General features: G+C 43.6%; 1 protein-coding gene and 1 long non-coding RNA gene across 2 annotated transcripts; both read right to left on the reverse strand.

The window, feature by feature from the left end:
• Positions 1 to 55: 55 nt before the first annotated feature.
• mlana (melan-A) lies at positions 56 to 3,163 on the reverse strand. The gene is made up of 5 exons (XM_076284891.1): positions 3,092 to 3,163; positions 2,782 to 2,858; positions 2,479 to 2,575; positions 2,154 to 2,273; positions 56 to 640 (listed from the first exon to the last, which is right to left on the reverse strand). Exons 2-5 carry the CDS (start codon positions 2,847 to 2,849, stop codon positions 575 to 577), a joined length of 351 nt encoding a protein of 116 aa, XP_076141006.1. The 5' UTR covers positions 2,850 to 2,858; positions 3,092 to 3,163; the 3' UTR covers positions 56 to 574.
• Positions 3,164 to 4,954: 1,791 nt separating this feature from the next.
• LOC143122596 (uncharacterized) lies at positions 4,955 to 5,484 on the reverse strand. The gene is made up of 3 exons (XR_012986737.1): positions 5,337 to 5,484; positions 5,146 to 5,226; positions 4,955 to 5,044 (listed from the first exon to the last, which is right to left on the reverse strand). It is a non-coding gene; the product is annotated as an uncharacterized LOC143122596 (long non-coding RNA).
• Between the last annotated feature and the right edge of the window lie 13,911 nt (positions 5,485 to 19,395).

The following is a 19,395-nucleotide window of genomic DNA, read 5'->3' on the forward strand; positions in this document are numbered from 1 at the left end:
TTAATGTATGTTCTCTTGGAATTCAACTAAAGCATACAGTACACTGACATACATTTCACTGTATAAACTGATGTGCACAATTGAGGTCACTGGTACTCTGTTATGATGTTGCTGACGAGGTGTTTGTATTCCAACATAATAATTTCTGTATAGTTTGTGAAAGATGCAAAACTGATGCAATATACATTTACAAGAAAAGGTAAGTACATAAAGCGTATACATCCTCTATTGCTCCAGGCAACTTTACAGTGATTTGTTTGGAGTATTCTAGTAACACTTTACTTGCATAGTCCACCTACAGAGACTTAACAGATTGTTAAACTTCAAGATTTAGATTAAAATTATGATCGTTAAGATTTGAGTTCAGTATGTAAAATTGGTGGTGTAAAATTTAAGGGCAGTACTAGCTCCCAAAACCTTAACCATACATTGTAGTTAACAAATAGTTTGTTGATAATCTGAGCATCTGTTAATAGTCTGTGTGTGGACTATCCAAGTAAAGTGTGACCAATATTTGTATCATCAGTCTACTTATTTAGAATAAAAATAAGGTCTTTGAGCTGATGCCTCCTTATCAAGGTGAATAAGGTGGTGGTGGGCTTGAAACTATCTTCTCATAGGCTGGAGGAGCGTTGGGTACCTAGAGTTAAAATTGGAAACAAAGATGTCATGTTAATCACTTGTAAATATGTCTTTTAAAAAAGATACTAGATACTTTGATGCTGCCAAAAGCTTGTTGCAATCTGACGTCATCAGACAATCAAATATTAATAATGAAGTGCTCTTGAAGAAAGCTGGAGCACAAGTACCCTTTGTTGATTAGCTAGAAGAGTGTAGCACTTGGTCAGGGTCACTGTTTCACTTTTACCGAGGCAGCACTGTATACCGTAACGGAAAAAAACTATCTGTTTATGTCTTATTAGCAGATTCTAAAGTGACTTACAACAATAACAATACATGTTACATAATCATTAAAATAATAAGTAAGGGATAACTGCCGCCAAGGTGCCGAGGCTGTTAAACAGAATATATGGATGAGGGGAAAGGAAAAGAACCTGAGTATATATAAATTATAAAAAATATAGTAATACATTACAGTTGACATAGAATGGATGAACGGACTATTTTATGTAGTTCTCTGATGTTAACATAGAAGGTATGTAACTTTGGTTTGTCAAAAACATGCTCAGATGCTATGTTACAACCCCATTAACCCTGAAATTAGGCTGGGGAATAAAATGGACCATTTTAGTACATATCTAGCGCCCCTTGATTCTTCTCTGGTACCCACATGAGTGACCTTTACACTGATTAAGGGAGCTTTGGCCTTGTTTTGTGGTAGCTTTGTGCCATACACAGAACTCTCCTTATTCAACAAAGCCAAAGTATTAACAGTTTTCTATTGCATGTCTGCTTTAAGAAATTTAACAGAATACTAGCAATAGCAAAGCATAACACTAACCAGAAACAGATACAAACCATTACTCTGTAAAGAGAATTAATTAATTAATCAGATAACGCTTTCTGAAAATTCCAAAACTTGCTAGAGCTGAGAACACAAGGTAAATAATTCCACCAACAAGGAATCACAGATGAAAAACAATAGTGATACTACATAGTAATACTATTAACATTTTCATAGTAATGTATAGTACTCCTATCTACAAACTCCAGGATTTGTTTAAAAAACGAGGATGGTTTTGTCAAAATCTTAATGGATTATAATCAAGTGTGCCTTTAAGTAGGCCTTTAATAAATACATAACTGTACATGCTACTGAAAACATATTTAATAGCATAGAGATCTACATTTACAGTGACATTTTAAATGTCTGAACTATGGACCAAACACTTTCAAGAGTGATTACAGTGTGCTCATTCCAAATCCCCTCCCCCTAAATTCCACCAGCAATGTAACACCAATTGCTTTTCTACTGATAGCATTGAAAAAGTCCACGTGCCCTCCTCATCCCACAAAGCATAAAGCAGGATTGAGGGATAACTGGCCTCTCGACAGGATTCTGTGGGCTGTCGCAGCAGCCTAATGTTACCTAGGTTAACAATGATTTTGCGTTTGAGTTTTTGTTGGGACGCTTCATAGCAGAGGAACCATTCTGTTTGATAATCATTCTGAAGCACTTTTAATTAACCTACCACAGGTTGCAGATTACTGAAGTCATTCAATGGTACTTTATTTTCAACTGCAGCTCCTCCTTCACTGTATTGGCCTGTACTCAATGTTGTTCTCCATGGCTGGGCATTGCTCCTGGGACTCTGTTGTGAAAATTAAGAAAAGTTGTTTCCACTCTCCCAAAGAAATACAACAGATTTCTCTCAGAAATACCCTAAACTGTTGTTTAATGGGCCTATGATGAACAGTACTGCGGAGGTGGGGACCAAACTAGACTGAACGTACTGTTGTGAGAGCAAAAGAAATAACTCATTGTTTAGGATAGTGATATATCATAGCACATCTTACCCGTATCATTTTGTAACCACTTCGCCTTCTGAAGTACCAGCATCCCAAGATAAGAAGTGCCACCAAAATAACCACCAGAAGAGCTATGCCTGCCGCTCTGCACACAAACATAGGCTACTTAACTCTTTGTAGGTCAGATCCACAACTTTGTAGCCCAATGCATGCAAGGATAAACAACTTCATTTATATTAGAGTATTTTCTGAAAACAATAAGTGTAAAATACAGTTATTGAAACACTGTTACAATGGACAAGACTGATTTAAGATATTTTGACATTTCTGACAAATTGGAGAGTTACTGACTCTTCTGCCCGAACATAACCACCGCGTCCTCTGCTTGCAAAGTGGACATTGAAATCGCCGCGTGGCATTCTGATCAGCTGAAAAGAAATTATAAGACATTAACCTCGCTGAAGAATAATTATTGTTTAACGTTTGTGGAGCTATCCAGCGCTTATTTTCCACTAGCCTATAGCCTACTGTCGTAACCAAAAGCTCAGCAGAAAGCTGAAGGCAAAAGTAGACTGAAATAAATTAAATTTAGGCTAACTGGTGTGTGCATCTCAAATAGCATTTGATCGTGACTGGGTAAAAAAACGAAAGCATAGCCTACCTTGAATGGATAATTAGATTGGGGAAGGAAATGGGTATAAGTGCAGAGCGTCTAAAAGAGAAGCCTGTCCCGTTCGGTGCTTTCACTGGCCTTAGTTTAAATCTCTAGCCTACTCGAACTCTAGGGTACTTCACAGCAGAAATCCTCATGACCGTCACGGGTTCGGCACTCAATCCAAGCCATTGAAGTGAACTAATTAGCGTGACAGACCCTGTGGTTCAGAAGACCACATGAAATTGTCTGATGACTCGTGTAGCCTTAGTCTATTTCCTAAACAAGTTTGAACCACTTCACAGCAGCCAGTGTTGACATGGCATAGGCCTATACAGGCCCAAGTGTTACAGTTGACATTAATTAAGGTTCTGATTAGGCCTACACTGATTAAATTGAAGAGAGACGTATAATTAACATACACCCAGCTAACAATTTATGGTTCCCAGACTTAGTTTTTGGTTACGGGAACGTTAGTTTTTGGTCCCGGACGTTCCCTGAATGTTAGTTTTTGAGTAGGTTTTTGGTTCCCATGGAAAGTTTGCTGAATTAACGCTTGGTTATATAAAACGTTCCCCTATCTAAACGTTGCAACCTTTAGAGCAGGGCCCGAATTATCTTTTTGTCTTTAAGGGGGTCTCTCTATCTCATAAAAAGTTGGCACACCCCGCGCATAGCCTAACAAGGCGATACAATTAAATAGCCTAGGGCGAGTGGCGCTTTTGCGCAGTAGCCTATATGCGCACGATAGGCCTAGACACACGCACACAATAGACAGAGATTTTTCATAGAAATTGATTCCTTTTAATTCATTTCAACATATTATTGATTGTAATATTCCATATTTAATTTTAATTTCACAATACAAAGATAGACTAAAGGATTTACTCTGAGTGCCATTCTCAATTTCACAATGTAGGCTAACTCATTTGAAGCAGACCACCGTCTCAGATAGGCTATCCTCAGTGTCAAACACAATAATGCATGTAGTATACACTCTAAGAAAAAAAGGTTCCACATGGAACCTAAAAAGGTTCCATCCTTTGATACAAATAAGGCACCCTAAATGGTTCCAAATGGAACCTTTTAAAAAGGTTCTATAAGATGAACCATCAGGGGTGCCATTATTTTACATTCTAATGGTTCTAAATGGAACCATAACTACCAGGTGTGTTTTATTACTACTAGGCCTACTACTACTTATTATTACTACTATTATTATTATTATTAGTATTAGTAGTAGTAGTAGTATTACTTTTATTAATTCATTATTATTCATATTCATTCATTGTGCTAATTAATGAGAAGTAGCGTATAATGTGTACGAAATGTTAAATACAAATAGACATCAATCAAAAATTGACACATCAGTCAAATATCATTCAAATACTGTATTCAGTATTTCTACATTAATTTACATATTCATTGCTTTAGCATATCTTTCATATTACTCGCAAAAAATGTGTGTCATAAGACACTCAAAACAACAATAGATACATATTTACATTAATTTACATATTCATTGCTTAAACATATCTTCTATATTACTTGCATAAAAACTGTGTCATAAATACGCTCAAAACAGTTACATTTTTACAAATTAATACATTTTAAATGATTATAAAACACACTTTATGATAACATTTTTTCCACATGCAACACTGGAGTGGAGGGCTTAGACATAGACAGGTTAAGGCGTCTTTCAAAGAATAGTAATGTGTGGTGGGCCTCTTTTGGGTACTGAACATCAAAAAGAAAATATAAACAAAAAATACAGACAAGGCCTAAGGAGGCATCAATGTCAGGGGAGGGGCCAATGACAAATTCGCATTGGAGGGCATGTGGCACATCCATCTCTCCACTTGCTCTTGTGATGCCATCCATCTTTATGGATGCTCTCCTGGCAAGGAGGGGAGTATCGCCACCCTGGAAGATGATGGTTGGAAACACGCTCAGTGGTTCCTATGCAAATGAGAAATGTACAAGGGATCTCCTGTAAGAGTCTATGATGTGAATCAACAACATAAAGCAATGTTAATTGTAATGTTAAAAACATCAAATACCTCGTCTAAACAATACAGAAACTTGGCATCCTCCTTAAAAAGGGCAGGCAAAATTAGGACAGCAGGCACTTTTTTGAAGGTCTGAAATGTCAAAAGAAACAAAGAATGATTTCATTAAAACATAGTTTAATGATCTTATTATTATAAAATAATTGAAGGGTGCAAGGGAAAAGAAGAAGCTGGTGACTTACCATCTGTGTTAGTATCTCGTAGGCTTGACAGCCTCTCCCTCTGACTCCCAATGTCAGCCACTCTGATGACGTTAGGGGTCAATATACTGAGGGTGTTATGCAGGCTTACCTTTAAGTCCAGTCCAAACCGCAACTTCATTTCATGATGCATCTACAAATGAACAAACAAAACAAAACAGAGTAAATTGTAGTTACCAATAAATGGTTATAGAACTTACTACTGAACAGCACTGAACTCACATTATAGTAATACTACTATAAGACTTTGCTACTCACCAGCTCTGGCACCCAAAGAAATTGGAACATCTCCATCACCTCCTCAGTTGGCTTTCCCATTTGCTCTACCCTCTTATAGACAGTTTGCCTCATCCTGTCCATTATATGACTAATATCTGGCTGACGACGGCACAACTAATAGTTAAATGCAGAGAATGCAAAACGTATGTGAGCAATGATAATATACATTTTCTCAAGCCAGATAGTCTTTCATTCAATCAGAAATAAATAAATAATGTAGCCGGACCTGTATGATTCAACATTTCATTCACAAACATATTACAAACCTCTTGTGTTGGCTCGTAATCAGAAGACATCTGGACCCCCACTCTGTACTTTTTTGCTCTCTGAAATTAGCAAAGAGAAATGTGTAATATTAAGATATCTGTACTGACAAACAGTGGCTACTGTGATTAGCTAGCATATAGACATACAGACAAGAAAACTAAAGACAAGCAAGAATGTAAAAATGGCACCTGATGTCCAGGTGGGTCCTCCAGAGGCACATGGTCCACAATTCTTTGTCTTCTGACACCAAACTTCCTCTTAATCTCCTGCACCGTTGTCAGGTTTATCAAAGAGACCTTTCCTTTTTGAACTTATTCCTAAGACACTCCAGCAGGGTCTCCTTTGAGTAAAGACATGAATTATGAGACTCAGACAGAGTCAGAGTAATATAGGAATTCAATTGAGGAATAATGTTTTCCATAACAAAACGTTAAAAAATAACATACATAACCAGATTAGCACGATAGGCCTAGGCTTTACTTTTACACACGCATACAACAGACAGAGATTTTTCATAGAAATTGATTCCTTTTAATTAATTTCAACATATTATTGATTGTATTAGTCCATATTTTATTTCAATTTCACAATACAAAGAAATAGACTAAACGATTTAGTCTGAGTGCCATTCTCAATTTAACAATGTAACTCATTTTAACCAGACCACTGTCTCGGATAGGCTATCCTCAGTGTCAAACGCAATAATGCATGTAGTATAACTTATACACAGGGAAAATGCACTAACTGGCAGAAAATAATAAAGCCATTGCAGCCAAACGATGTTCTAGTATTATAGGCTAATGTGCACATAGTAACAACACCTGGGCGTTCAGTCGTCTCGTGTGTTGAACCGTGGGAATAAATAGACGAACAATTTTGGAATTTGCACTGAGATGTTGTCGGGTAGCCATTGAATAGGCTATTCTGCCATCAGAGATTGCTAACAGGTGTTTCAAAATATCTGGGAACTTTCCGGAGCTCTGAATGACAGAGGATAGCTACAGATCAGTTCACAGAATCATTGAAGTAAGCTGAATTATGGGCCATAATTTATGGTTTTGTTAATCAACATAGAAGAAGTAAGGCGCAAGTTCAACAGCAAACAGGACTTTTCCGCACGTATCAACCCATGTAGGCTGGCCCAATGAACGCCTATGTAAATACACAAAACATTCTCATTAATGCGAGACACGGCAGGTGAAAACATCGTTTTTTCATGCACTGGTCAATTTCGAGATTTTGAGCTAGTCTGTTACCTTAGCATGTATTCTATCACACTACTACAACAAAAACGTCCGATTTACACATTTAGGTGTTTATTTCATTATATTGTGTCTACTCGCGCCTGTATATTTATCCTAAATTCAGCAAAAGTTAGCATTCTAACCTTGCATGCACTCCCGCGACTGTGACCCAAAACATATCGTGTGTAGTACCGTTGGAAAGCTGTTTTTCCTGTATCACGCTATGTGATCCATATATGGACACTTCCTTTGTATCAGCAACCAATCGCGAAAGTTCAAAGACGAGTCTAGGCTGAGAACGGAATCTCATTGGCTGTCTTTCAAGGCTGTTTTCTCAAAACGAGTTTCCTCTCCCACTCTGAGCAAGGAAACGTAAGTTACGCATGTAACTATGGATCTGTGAGACCGAGGGATGACCGTCACTACGGTCTAAAAAAGGAATGATCACCTTCGTTCTGCCTATCACCGAGACCGTATGTCAACAAAGTCATGCCCATGACCTCCGGAAGCAGAACGACTCGAGCTTGTAAATAGCGGAGATTGCTCCCGGTTCAGTCTCCTACCTTGAGCGCCTCAGGATGGTCCGAGCGACAAGGATAGTGACGGGTCATCCCTCGGTCTCACAGATCCATAGTTACATGCGTAACTTACGATCTGTTTCGACCTCACTCTGACCGTCACTACGGTCTAAAAAAGGGATGACACATACCAAAAAAGTCGCGAGGAGCTCTAAGCTAACCATTAAAACCTCGCTTGGTCACGGACATGAGGGCAGCGTCGCCAACCGGAGCTGGGCGAGTGACGTCCACCCTATAAAACCTGGTAAAAGTGCAAGGCGTCGCCCATGAAGCCGCTGCAACAGATATCGCTTGCTGGTACCCCCTTAAGGGCAGCCCAAGACGTAGCCATACTCCTGGTGGAGTGAGCCCTTGTACCCGAAGGGACTGGCATTCCCAGAGCCCGGTAGGCATGGGAAATAACCTCATCCAGCCAATGTGACAGCAGCTGTTTGGAAAGCGGTAGCCCCTGCTTCGCCGCTCCATAACAGACAAAAAGTTGAGTGTGCTCCCTCCTCAACGACTGTGACTGCCAGATAAGCTCTCAAAGCCCTGACTGGGCACAGAGTGAGCAACTTGTCGCACTCTGCCTGTGAGGCAGCAGACGGCTGGAATTGGGTCAGCTCCAGAACCTGGTTGATAGACTGATTTAGGACCTTAGGCAGGAAGGCTGGATTAGGCCAAAGTGACACGCCAGTGCCCCCTGCCTGCCACCTCAGGCAGTCTTCGCTGACGGAGAGGGCGCACAGCTCCCCGACGCGCCTGGCCGAACAAAGAGCCAGGAGAAAGCAAGTTTTCAGAGACAACGATCGCAGATCTGCATCTAAAATGGGCTCATACGGGCCTTCAGTAAGAGACATTAAAACAGTGGGCAAATCCCAGTTTGGTGCCCGCAAAGTGCGAACTGGACGCAACCGGCGGGCCCCTTTTAAAAACTGACCAATCAGTGGATGCCTACCCAAGGGCCTGTTATCCGCACCCTGGTGAAAGGCTGAAATGGCCGAGGCATAAACTTTCACAGTACTGACCGCCTTGCCTTGATCCAAATAGGACTGCAAGAAGCGCAAAACTTGAGGCACAGGGCAAACCGCTGGCTCAAGACCCAAGCTGGCACACCAATCCGAAAAGATCCTCCACCTGAGTGCATAGCAAACTCTAGTAGAAGGAGCCCTGGCGTTGTTCAGAGTCTCCTGCACAGACTCAGCTAGCTGTTCAATGATGGACTCTGCAGGGGCCAAACCCACAGGCGCAGGGCACCTGGGTTCGGATGCCAGATCTGCCCGTCTGCTTGGGACAGAAGATCCGCCCAGCAGGGTAACTGCCATGGCTGACCCTGCAGGAGCCGGAGAAGGTGTGGGAACCAAGGCCTCATCGGCCACCGTGGAGCAACCAGCAGAACTGTGTGTTGGCCCTCCCTGATCCTCTGCAGGACCTGAGGTACAAGAGGGGATGGAGGAAAAGCGTACAACAAGCCTGTCAGCCAGTCTTGTGACAGAGCATCCAGGCCCAAACTGCCTCCCTGTCCCACGAGAGAGTACCACTCTGGGCAGTGAGTCGTTTCCACTGACGCAAACAGGTCCACTCGTGCAGTCCCATACTGAGCCCAGACCTGGCTGACCACCTCTGGGTTCAATCTCCATTCCCCTGGGAGTGGCCCGGTCCTGGAGAGAATGTCGGCTGCCCTGTTCTCCATGCTTGGAACGTGTACTGCCCTCACTGAAGCCAGACACGGCCATGCCCATGACAGCAACTCCTCCGCCACCTGGAGGCACCGCCGGGACCTCGTGCCGCCTTGGTGATTGACATGATACACCGCCGAGGTGCTGTCTGACCTCACCAGAACATGTTGGCTTCGCAACCCTGGCAGGAACCTCTGCAGGGCGAGATGGATAGCCTTCAGCTCGAGGACGTTGATGTGCTCTGACGTCCAGGAGGGCGGCCACACGCCCCTCGCTGACAGCCCTTCCCAGACAGCTCCCCAGCCTGTCAGAGAAGCGTCTGTCGAGATGACTTGCCTCTTGTGAGGAAGGCCCCCCAGTGGAACACCCTGGGGCAGGAACCTCCTGTCCCTCCAAGGACGCAGGGCTCGGATGCAAGCAGGAGACACCCGCAACTTCACATGCCTGTCGTCCCTCGGGTGGAGCTGAAAGGCATTGAACCAACACTGCAGGGGGCGTGCCTTCAGCAGGCCCAATAGCAGTACCGCAGCTGCCGCGGCCATTAAGCCCAACAGCCTCTGGACTTTGTGAGCGATGACCAGTCTGCCCAGCTGAAAGCCTGTCAGAGCCTCGGTCAAGCTGTCTGCCCTCCGTGGAGTGAGAGACGCCGTCATGCTGACCGAGTCGAGGAGGATACCAAGGAAATCCGCCTGCTGGCGGGGCTGCAAGTTGCTCTTTTTCCAGTTGACCGTGAAACCCAGGGCCTGGATATGGGTCAGAACTGTGTCGGTGTCATGCACCACCTGCACCTGAGATAGGGCACAAATTAGCCAGTCGTCCAGGTATGGTAGGATCTTTAGGCCCCGGGCCTGGAGGGGGGCTAGTGCGGCTGCCACCACGTGAGTAAAATTTCTAGGGGCCAGTGAAAGGCCAAATGGGAGGACCTGAAACTGGAACACCCTGCCTTGGAAGGCGAAGCGGAGGAAGGACCTGTGTGCTGGCAGATAGGGACGTGGAAGTACGCGTCTTTTAGATCCAGAGACGTAAACCACTCCCCTTCCTGGATGGACCGAATCACTATTCCAGTGTGGACCATTTTGAATGGCAGCCTTGAATGGCACCTTAAGGTACTGGTTCAAGGGCCTGAGGTCGAGGACCGGCCGGTAACCTCCGTCTTTTTTTGGGCACAATTAAATATTTGGAATAAAACCCAGTGTGCTGTACGTGCAGCGGTACTTCTGAGATGGCCCTTTTCAGAAGCAACTCCTGGACCTCCTTGACAAGCACGGAATTTAAAAGGGGGTCTTTCACAGACGTCATCTTGACCCCTGAAAACGTAGGGGGCCTCCGTCAAAACTGTAGGCGGTAACCGTGAGTCACCGTAGCCACAACCCAAGAGTCTGGCACAATCCCTTCCCAGGAGGTCCTGGACAGCTGGGAAGGGCAATCGACGGGCAGCCTTGTATCCCTAGGCAGGACCGCCACCGCGGCCTGCACCTCTGCCTGCGCCCCGTCGAGGTCTTCGCTGACCTCTGGGCCAGGGAGTTGGGGCTGAGCTCTGGTCTGGTGCACGAAAGCGCCGGTCCCGTGGGGCAGCATAGTTGATACTTACCTGTGGTGTTCGGGCGGGCTGCCACCGCCCATACTTACCTGATGCTGCCCCGTGGGGAACCGGAGCCCGCCGGTGGCACACACGCTGACCAGTTTCTCTAGAAGCGCCAGCATGTTCCACTCTGTCCAGCACCCCCTGGGAGTCTGGATGGAACACATGCCCAGGCACCACGGGGAGACCTAACAGGTCTGTCCTGATGGCATCAGGGAGAGAAGTTTGGGCAAGCCACACCTGTCTACGGCACAGCACCGCAGAGGCCATAGCACTCCCCACATCACGCGTCAGCTGGGAGTGGGCTGACAGTGCGGCATCCACCAGGGCCCTTGCATCATGGTCCTCCGGGCTCATCGTTTTTCGCAAAGCCGCCAGAGTGATAGCCAGGGCGTTGCCCATACGGGCTGCCCGTGCTGATGCGTCAAAGCAGTGACTGATGAGACGGTCCGTCTTGGCACACTCCTTACACGGGCAGCGTGGATTGGGAGATGCATTGGCAGGCCCCAGGGAAGTCCAGGCGGCGATGGACTGCTTGACCGGTGGCATATCCCCTAGCCCTGAGTCGGCCGGATAGGCAGCCTTTGCCAGCTGACGGCAACCTGGATTGAATTGGGGGCGCTGTAGCGACTTACCCCATGCCGTCCACAGCACCTTCATGTAATCCCCTGCCACGGGTATACAGGGTGGTGGGCTGCTGTGCGAGACGCCTTCCCAGACGCCCCCAAGGGAAGCCATGTCTGGTATAGGGGCCTGAAGACCCAGGATATTGGAGGCACTCAACACGCGTGACATCAAGGAGCCGACGGGGACCTCCCCTGGCACCGTGGATTCATCAGTTGGCTCCACCATGTCTGAATGTAGCTCATCCAGGAGGCCGTCCCCGCTTACGTCATCGATCGTAGAACGAGGGGCATGGAGCGACAGCACATCCACATCACCCAGATCAACATCCGCACCATGGCTCTCAGGCCTGGATGGGGAGAGACCTTCCTGGCCAGGGGGCAGAGAAGAGGATGACGTGCCCTGGAGACCCTCCAGCCTGTCCATCCTCCTAGCCAGAGCCTGGAGAGCTGAGAGAATCTGAAGCGACTCCGTGCCATTACCCTCGGTCACGGCAGCTGGAGCCGAGCGCTTAGCAGGTCCAGGGACCTACACCTGATCATGCCTGGAAGGGGACTCATGTTGCCGTCCACGCTTGTGCGTATGCTTACGGCCATACCTATGAGAGTGGGATGGTCGGTCGGGTGAGCGCCGCCTGTCCCGTCCACGCACGTGGCCACATGCCTGGTCAGCCCGGCGGAGCCGTTCCTCCCTAGGAAGGGCACAGGCTGCGCTGCAGGGGCTGTCGACATCCTCCAGGAGGTGGGCGGCCCCAATGCAAGCGGGACACTCTCTATGCCCGTCATTGGGGGCCATCGTGGCCCTACAGACTCTGCAGTAGTGTGCTGCCATAGCCTACCACAGAAAAACACAATGTAATACAACACAATACAATACAATAAGGCACTTACCTTGGCCGTACAACGCACTGGGTCTGCAAGCAGCAGCCCGTAGAGAGATACAGCAGTGGTGTTATACAGTACACGGGTGGCCTGAAGCAGCGTGCGGACACGCTTAGCAGGCTCACACTGGCCCAGCTAGCTGCGGACAGCAGCGACGGGGTACACAACAGATATACAAAGAAGGCGGCCACCAGTGCGCGAACGCATGCACCGACGTACACCAGTGGACAACTGGAGAAAAGACACACAGCAGCCCGCACCTTGTGCAAGACTGCACCTAGCAGACACAAACAGCTAAACTTACCTTTTGCAAGTAGCCTAGCACACAACAACAAAGCTAACAAGAAGCACACAGTAACATTAGCGCCTAAGCAGCCGAGCACTTACGCGCTGATCAGGCCCACACAGCTTCCGGCTGCCAGAGCAGTAAACAGAAATAATAACGGTGGCCCACACCGGTGCGCGAACGCACCCAGCAGGCTCACACCAAGCCCAACTAGCCGCGAACAGCCAGATAAGGTACACAGTAGTTAACAGACAACAACCCGGAAACCTGGCACACACAAAAGGAAATTAACACTGAAACGGCGGCCCGCAGCAGTGCGCGAACGCAGGCAGCAGGCTCACACTAGCCCCTCCGCCGTGCGGTATGGGGTGAACTCAGGAAAGGCGTCAACAAGTTAAACAAAGTTAAACAAAGTTAAACGAAGTTTCCTGAAAAAAACACAGGTTACTGCACATGCAGACTAACAAACACAGTCAAGCAAGAAAGCAGTAAAGTACGTACTCACGTATCACAGGTCTCAGATGAGGCGATCAAGGTGAGAGACTGAACCGGGAGCAATCTCCGCTATTTACAAGCTCGAGTCGTTCTGCTTCCGGAGGTCATGGGCATGACTTTGTTGACATATGGTCTCGGTGATAGGCAGAACGAAGGTGATCATTCCTTTTTTATACCGTAGTGACGGTCAGAGTGAGGTCGAAACAGATCTCCACTTCAGAAGCACTTACATACACCAAACGTTCTAGACCATACATGGGCAACATACGGCCCGCGGGCCACATCCGGCCCGTGGGCTTTCCCTGACCGGCCCGCGTAAGGTCCGTGAAAGAACAATAGTCAAGAGCCTAGCATAGAGATAATGCACGCAAATCAATATCGTTGGTTTTATTTTGAAAGCGACTGCTATTTGTACGCCCATACGTTTGTGCGTGGATGCATACGATGTAAACACCCTCACTGATGTGCTGGTGAATAGAATGTATGCTTCTGCGTCGACACAATGCAGTTGCCTTTAAGTCGGCGTAAACCTTTCAAAGTTTTGTGTCTCTTATGTCTGCGTCGCTCACCACCGCAAAGGTTGTCAGAACGAACTCCTGCTGTTTGTTGGAGATACGAAATGTTAATTTCAAAATGTTACTGGCAGATAGACAGTTTACATTCGGATAACCCCGTCACTGTAACCAAAATATGTCTGAGTTTATTTGCAAAGTTTATGTTAGCGAACTAGTATGATGCTACTACCCACAGGTTGCTTGAAGCAGCCGGCTCAACACACAGGGCGAGTTGACCAATCACAGTTTTGTGCATAAAGTTAAAGCAAAAACATAGCCTACATTTTTTAAATAATTTTCTTTGTGCATGTTGATTAACTAATGACAGCCTGCTATTGTCTGCTTCACATTTTCATAGTCTAATTCTGCATAGAGTTAATTTAATGATGTTAATGATTTAATGATGAAATATTGCTGTGTGTTGATGAAATGGTGGCACAGGCCTATGGTTGTACTGACTCCTTCACATTTTCATGGCCTAGCCTAATTATATAGATATTGTAGTACTTTTTTATATCAGCCTTTGAAAACTGAAAAAAAAAATGTCAATGTCAAAAAATCATTTGAGAATGAGGATTAAATAGGCTGGACATAGATTAAATAGCCTATTGCTGATTTTCCTTGGTCTCCCTCACATTTTCATCTGTTCTTACGAGTAAACAAAACCATATGATTTACTTAATGTTATACAAGAACAGAATAGAATTGGACAGAATTGAGTTCAGACTTGAGTTCGGTATTTTGGGTCCGGCCCTCCTCAACAGTCCCAGTTTGTCATGTGGCCCCTTGGGGAAATTAGTTGCCCACCCCTGTTCTAGACTTATGATTAACTATATTTCGAAGATATTTACAGAGGGGTTTGTTGATATATTATTCCTAGCCTGACTTACATGACATTTTATGCCTAAAAACATGGCAAAAATCGATTTTTTAGGGCTATTGACATTATATTCTGATTTACAGGATAACTAAAGTAGATATTCATAAATCCCTCTGTACATTTTTCAACATCTATTATCTGAACACAATGAAAACATAATTTTGAACCTGGCTGTATCCAATGCTCAGGTTTCTTGTTTTAAAATGTATGCAAATTAGCGCATATTTAATTAGATAATGCCTAATTTGCATATGTAAACATAAAATTACAGAAAACTTGTAATACATTTTTTTCTCATATTAATGTAAGTAATCAACTGGGTAAGTTTCATAGTGATATCTGCTTGTTAAAAAAGACTTGCGAGTGCTGTCAAATCGATCGTATGCGGTTTGCTCATATAGTCTAGTGGTGTGGTGGTGAAGTGTCATCATGCTGCGTTCAAGAGCGTATGGTAGGTCTACGTCCCGTAGTAGCCTATATTTTCATTTCACGTCTGTAATGGTAAGAGATCGCACAGGGATAGATAATGAGCTGTTGTTTAAGATTAAATTACAATGCCAGACACCTTCAGATATCAGAGACCCCCTCAGATTTTTGACTTTGTTGCTTTCATGGGAGCCAGTCCTCACTCTATGGGAGCTCGGCTACCTCTGGCTCCCACGTAATTCGAGCACTGCTTTAGAGAACCTTCCCCTAACGTTCCCTAACCGTTGCAACCTTTAGAGACCTTCCCCTAACCTTCCCTAAACGTTGCAACCTTTAGGGAACCGTCCCCTAACATTGCAACCTTTACATACCAATTTTATTACTACTTTAAACTGCATTCGCAGGAATGCAATATTATATATTAGCAGGAATGAATGAACAGGCAAAATTGATGGGATTTTTAATATAAAATATCAAAATACAAAAAAAATATAAAAGTTCTAAAAATATATATAAACATCAGACTCCATGTTAGCCAAGTATACTAACACAATGCTCTATACATTCAACAAATAGACAGACATACAATAGAGACAACAATATACATTGTGGCAGATACCAACACAATATACAAAACAACTATACAAATAATACCAGGGTTGCCAACTTTGGGTGTTTGGCTGGAGTAAGATTTTGTGAAGTCATGGTGCGTGTGCGTTAAATTTTTCCCTAAACCTAATTTTGGTTTCTGTCCCCTGAATTTTTTGCTATGTACAGTATAATCTCTGATTTAAGTTTCTTCAAAATGTACAATTAAATTATTGATTGCACTTGAAAACAAGACCAGTGTTTTAACCCTGTGGCATGGAAGGATTATGAGCCACTGGGCCCCTGGGCACAGACATGAAAAGGGCCCCCCTACCCACCTGAAAAAGGTAGTAGCTCAGTAGAAAAAATTGAAAAATAACCCCTTAAATGATGACTTCTGGCGAGTTTTGTGGAAAAAAATGTACAGATTGAGACTTATGAATGTGTGTATGAGTGTACGTATGTATCAGGGATGGAAATAGCCTAAAATATTTTTTTCCACCTACCATTGTGGCTGGTGGATTCCAAAGTCTACCAGCCACTAGAGATACAGTATGAACATTTGATGAAAAATCATGACCAAAATGATCACGGTTATTGGTATTGCAATATGATTAAAATGCGCTGACTTTTCTTCTAAACCTACCATCAATGTTGGACAGAACTCATAATTGGCCTGCCCTTCATGCCCATTAGCAACAAATCTAAAGGTCAACAGAACAGCTATAGTGTCATAAAAGTGGTGTGGCTCCTTTAAGACCCAATCCACTGGTGTGAGTTCTGGAGCCATCCAACTTTATCTAACTCTACACTATCCTACATCATCTGATTTTAATATTATGTCTAGGCTACAGTATATTTAACATTTAACATTTAACATTTATTTTCTATTTGGCCTGTTATGAAATTATGCATTGACCAATATAAGCACACTTTTTTAAGACACTTAAATACATGCGTGCTTAGCATTTTATGAAAACAAATCATTACTTCAAATCATAACTACAGGCCTGTCTCCCTTCTTCCTTTCTTGTCAAAGGTTTTGGAGAAAGTGGTCTTCAAGCAAGTTTGTGACTTTCTTCATCAGAATAATCTACTAGACCCTATGCAGTCTGGTTTCAAGAGTGGTCATTCTACTGAAACTGCTCTTCTGTCTGTGACTGAAGCATTGAGAGTAGCTAAGTCCTCTGCTCAGTCATCAGTATTAATTCTACTAGATTTATCTGCAGCCTTTGAAACTGTTAACCATGACATTCTCCTATCTATACTATCTGAACTGGGAATTTCTGGAAAAGCTCTTGATTGGTTTGAATCTTACCTTAAAGGGCGTTCTTTCAACGTGTCTTGGCAGGGACAGGTATCTAAGTCTCATGACCTCACCACAGGTGTGCCTCAGGGATCAGTATTAGGACCCTTGCTTTTCTCTATTTACACCACTTCCTTAGGTGATACCATTCGCTCCCATGGATTTGACTATCACTGTTATGCAGACGACACTCAACTTTACCTGTCTTTCCCACCTGATGACTCTAGTGTTTCCCACCGGATTTCTGCAGGCCTTAAGGATATTTCAGCCTGGATGAAAGATCGGCACCTTCAGCTTAATCTCTCAAAAACAGAGTTTTTGGTGTTTCCAGCTAAAACAGCTATTCCCCAACAGATTAACATCCAGCTTGACTCAACTTCACTGACCCCAACTAGATCGGCAAAAAACTTGGGCGTTGTAATTGATGACCGACTTAACTTCTCTGAGCATATAGCTTCTATTGCAAAATCATCATCGGTTTATGCTTTACAACATTAGGAAGATCAGACCTTATCTGACACAAGATTCCACACAACTTCTTGTTCAGACCATGGTCATCTATAAGCTGGACTATTGTAATTCACTATTAGCTGGTTTACCCGCTTGTGTAACAAGATCATTACAGCTGATTCAGAATGCTGGAGCAAGCCTGGTCTTCAATCAGCCAAAGTGGACACATGTAACTCCTCTCCTAGTTACTCTTCATTGGCTCCCTAAAGTAGCCAGAATTAAATTTAAATCTCTCACTTTGGCCTATAGGACACTAACTGGATCTGCTCCTAGTTATTTTAATTCAATGATCAAGCCTTACATCCCCAACCGCCCACTGCGGTCTTCTGGTGAGCGTCTGTTGTGTCGACCAGTCATGAAAACTGGGTCTAATTCCAGACTCTTTTCTTCAGTGGTTCCATGTTGGTGGAATGAATTGCCCAGTGCTCTCCGTTCCTGTGGTAGTTTTGGGTCGTTTAAGAGGGGTCTAAAGACATTCCTATTCAACATATACTTAGTTGTTTAAGCGCTTATGTGTCATGGTTTGTATAATGTTGTTTTATTTCAATTGGGCTGTTAATTAATTTGACATTATTGTTTATTATTGATATTCTCCTTAATGTAGTCTTAGCATGTCATTGTTTTTATATTATTGATTGAATGGACATTATTGTTTTATTATTGCCTTTCCCCTTTTTTTCCATTGCTTTTTATTAGGCTATTGATTGAATTGATATTATTGTGTATTATAACTATTCTCCTTATTATATTTGACCTACATTCTAATCTGTTCCCTGTTCAATTTTAAATATTATTATGTTGTTTGTATTTATGTGTCGCTTTGGACAAAGGCGTCTGCTAAATCCATAACCATAACCATTATGGCTACATCGACAAACTCTTAGCCATGAGCTATATATCCTCTGATTTTAATATTTACACATATGTAGGTATTTAAGCACAGCTCAGTTTTAAGACACTTAAAGCCCAAAATTGGAGACCATATACAAATTTGCTACCATTTGAAAACGGATTACTCTGGAACGGCTTATTGTACAGGGGATTCCATTACACCTTTGTGTTCGGTAAGGTCTGCTGTTTATTCTGGTTTACGGTTTGTCATGTGTGGAACGAAAAGTTTGTGAGATATTCCACCTATATGAATTGAAATGAGCGCAGAGCTATAGTAGCCTAATATGATTATTTCTTGAAAGTTAATTTATTTTTCTCGCGAACCGTTTATTGCAGCAAATAGCGGCTATAGCACCTTATAAAAGATGAGAAAAAGTTATTTCATGTGATGTCTGTGAGGCTACTTCGCGAGTAGTTCCTAGAGAAGAATGGGCGGCCACACTTTATGTCGGTCTGCCTCATGTCTAAATAGCAGCGTGTTCCGTGAAGGTGTCGCGGACCGGATTAAAATAGCCTAGTCAGCAAATCAACAATCAGAGAAAACTGCGCTGAGAACGTTGTAGGCGGATATTAGACCTACCTGCTGTTGGACTAGACCAGTGGTCCCCAAACTTTTTCTTCCAAGGGCCAGCTCACTATGCCTGGCTCCAAGAGAGGGCCAGAGACTCGGAGTAGTTCTATATCAGTAACCATAAATAGCTTAGTGTTGTGAACAACAGCAGTCTACCTTAGTTGAATATTCTATTACATTTAATCATAGGCTATTGCAATTTAATACCATTGTTAGCTGTGTTTATATTGTCATCATGCCATATCAGTGTAAAATTAAATAATACTAATAAAAAAACGTTTGCATTCCCAAAAGTATTAGCAGGGAGTCCCAAAAGTATTAACGAGTGAATAAAAAATAGAAATATTTATCCCAGAAAGTCCCAGAAATATGACTTGAATAGAAGTTAGTTAGTTAGTTATTAACAATTAATTGATAAACT

This window comes from Alosa pseudoharengus, unplaced genomic scaffold (assembly GCF_046254945.1).
Source record: "Alosa pseudoharengus isolate Yale_2024_CS ecotype anadromous, Long Island Sound unplaced genomic scaffold, YU_APseudo_1.1 YU_APseudo_1.1_scf_14, whole genome shotgun sequence".
Classification (NCBI taxonomy): Eukaryota; Metazoa; Chordata; class Actinopteri; order Clupeiformes; family Clupeidae; genus Alosa; species Alosa pseudoharengus.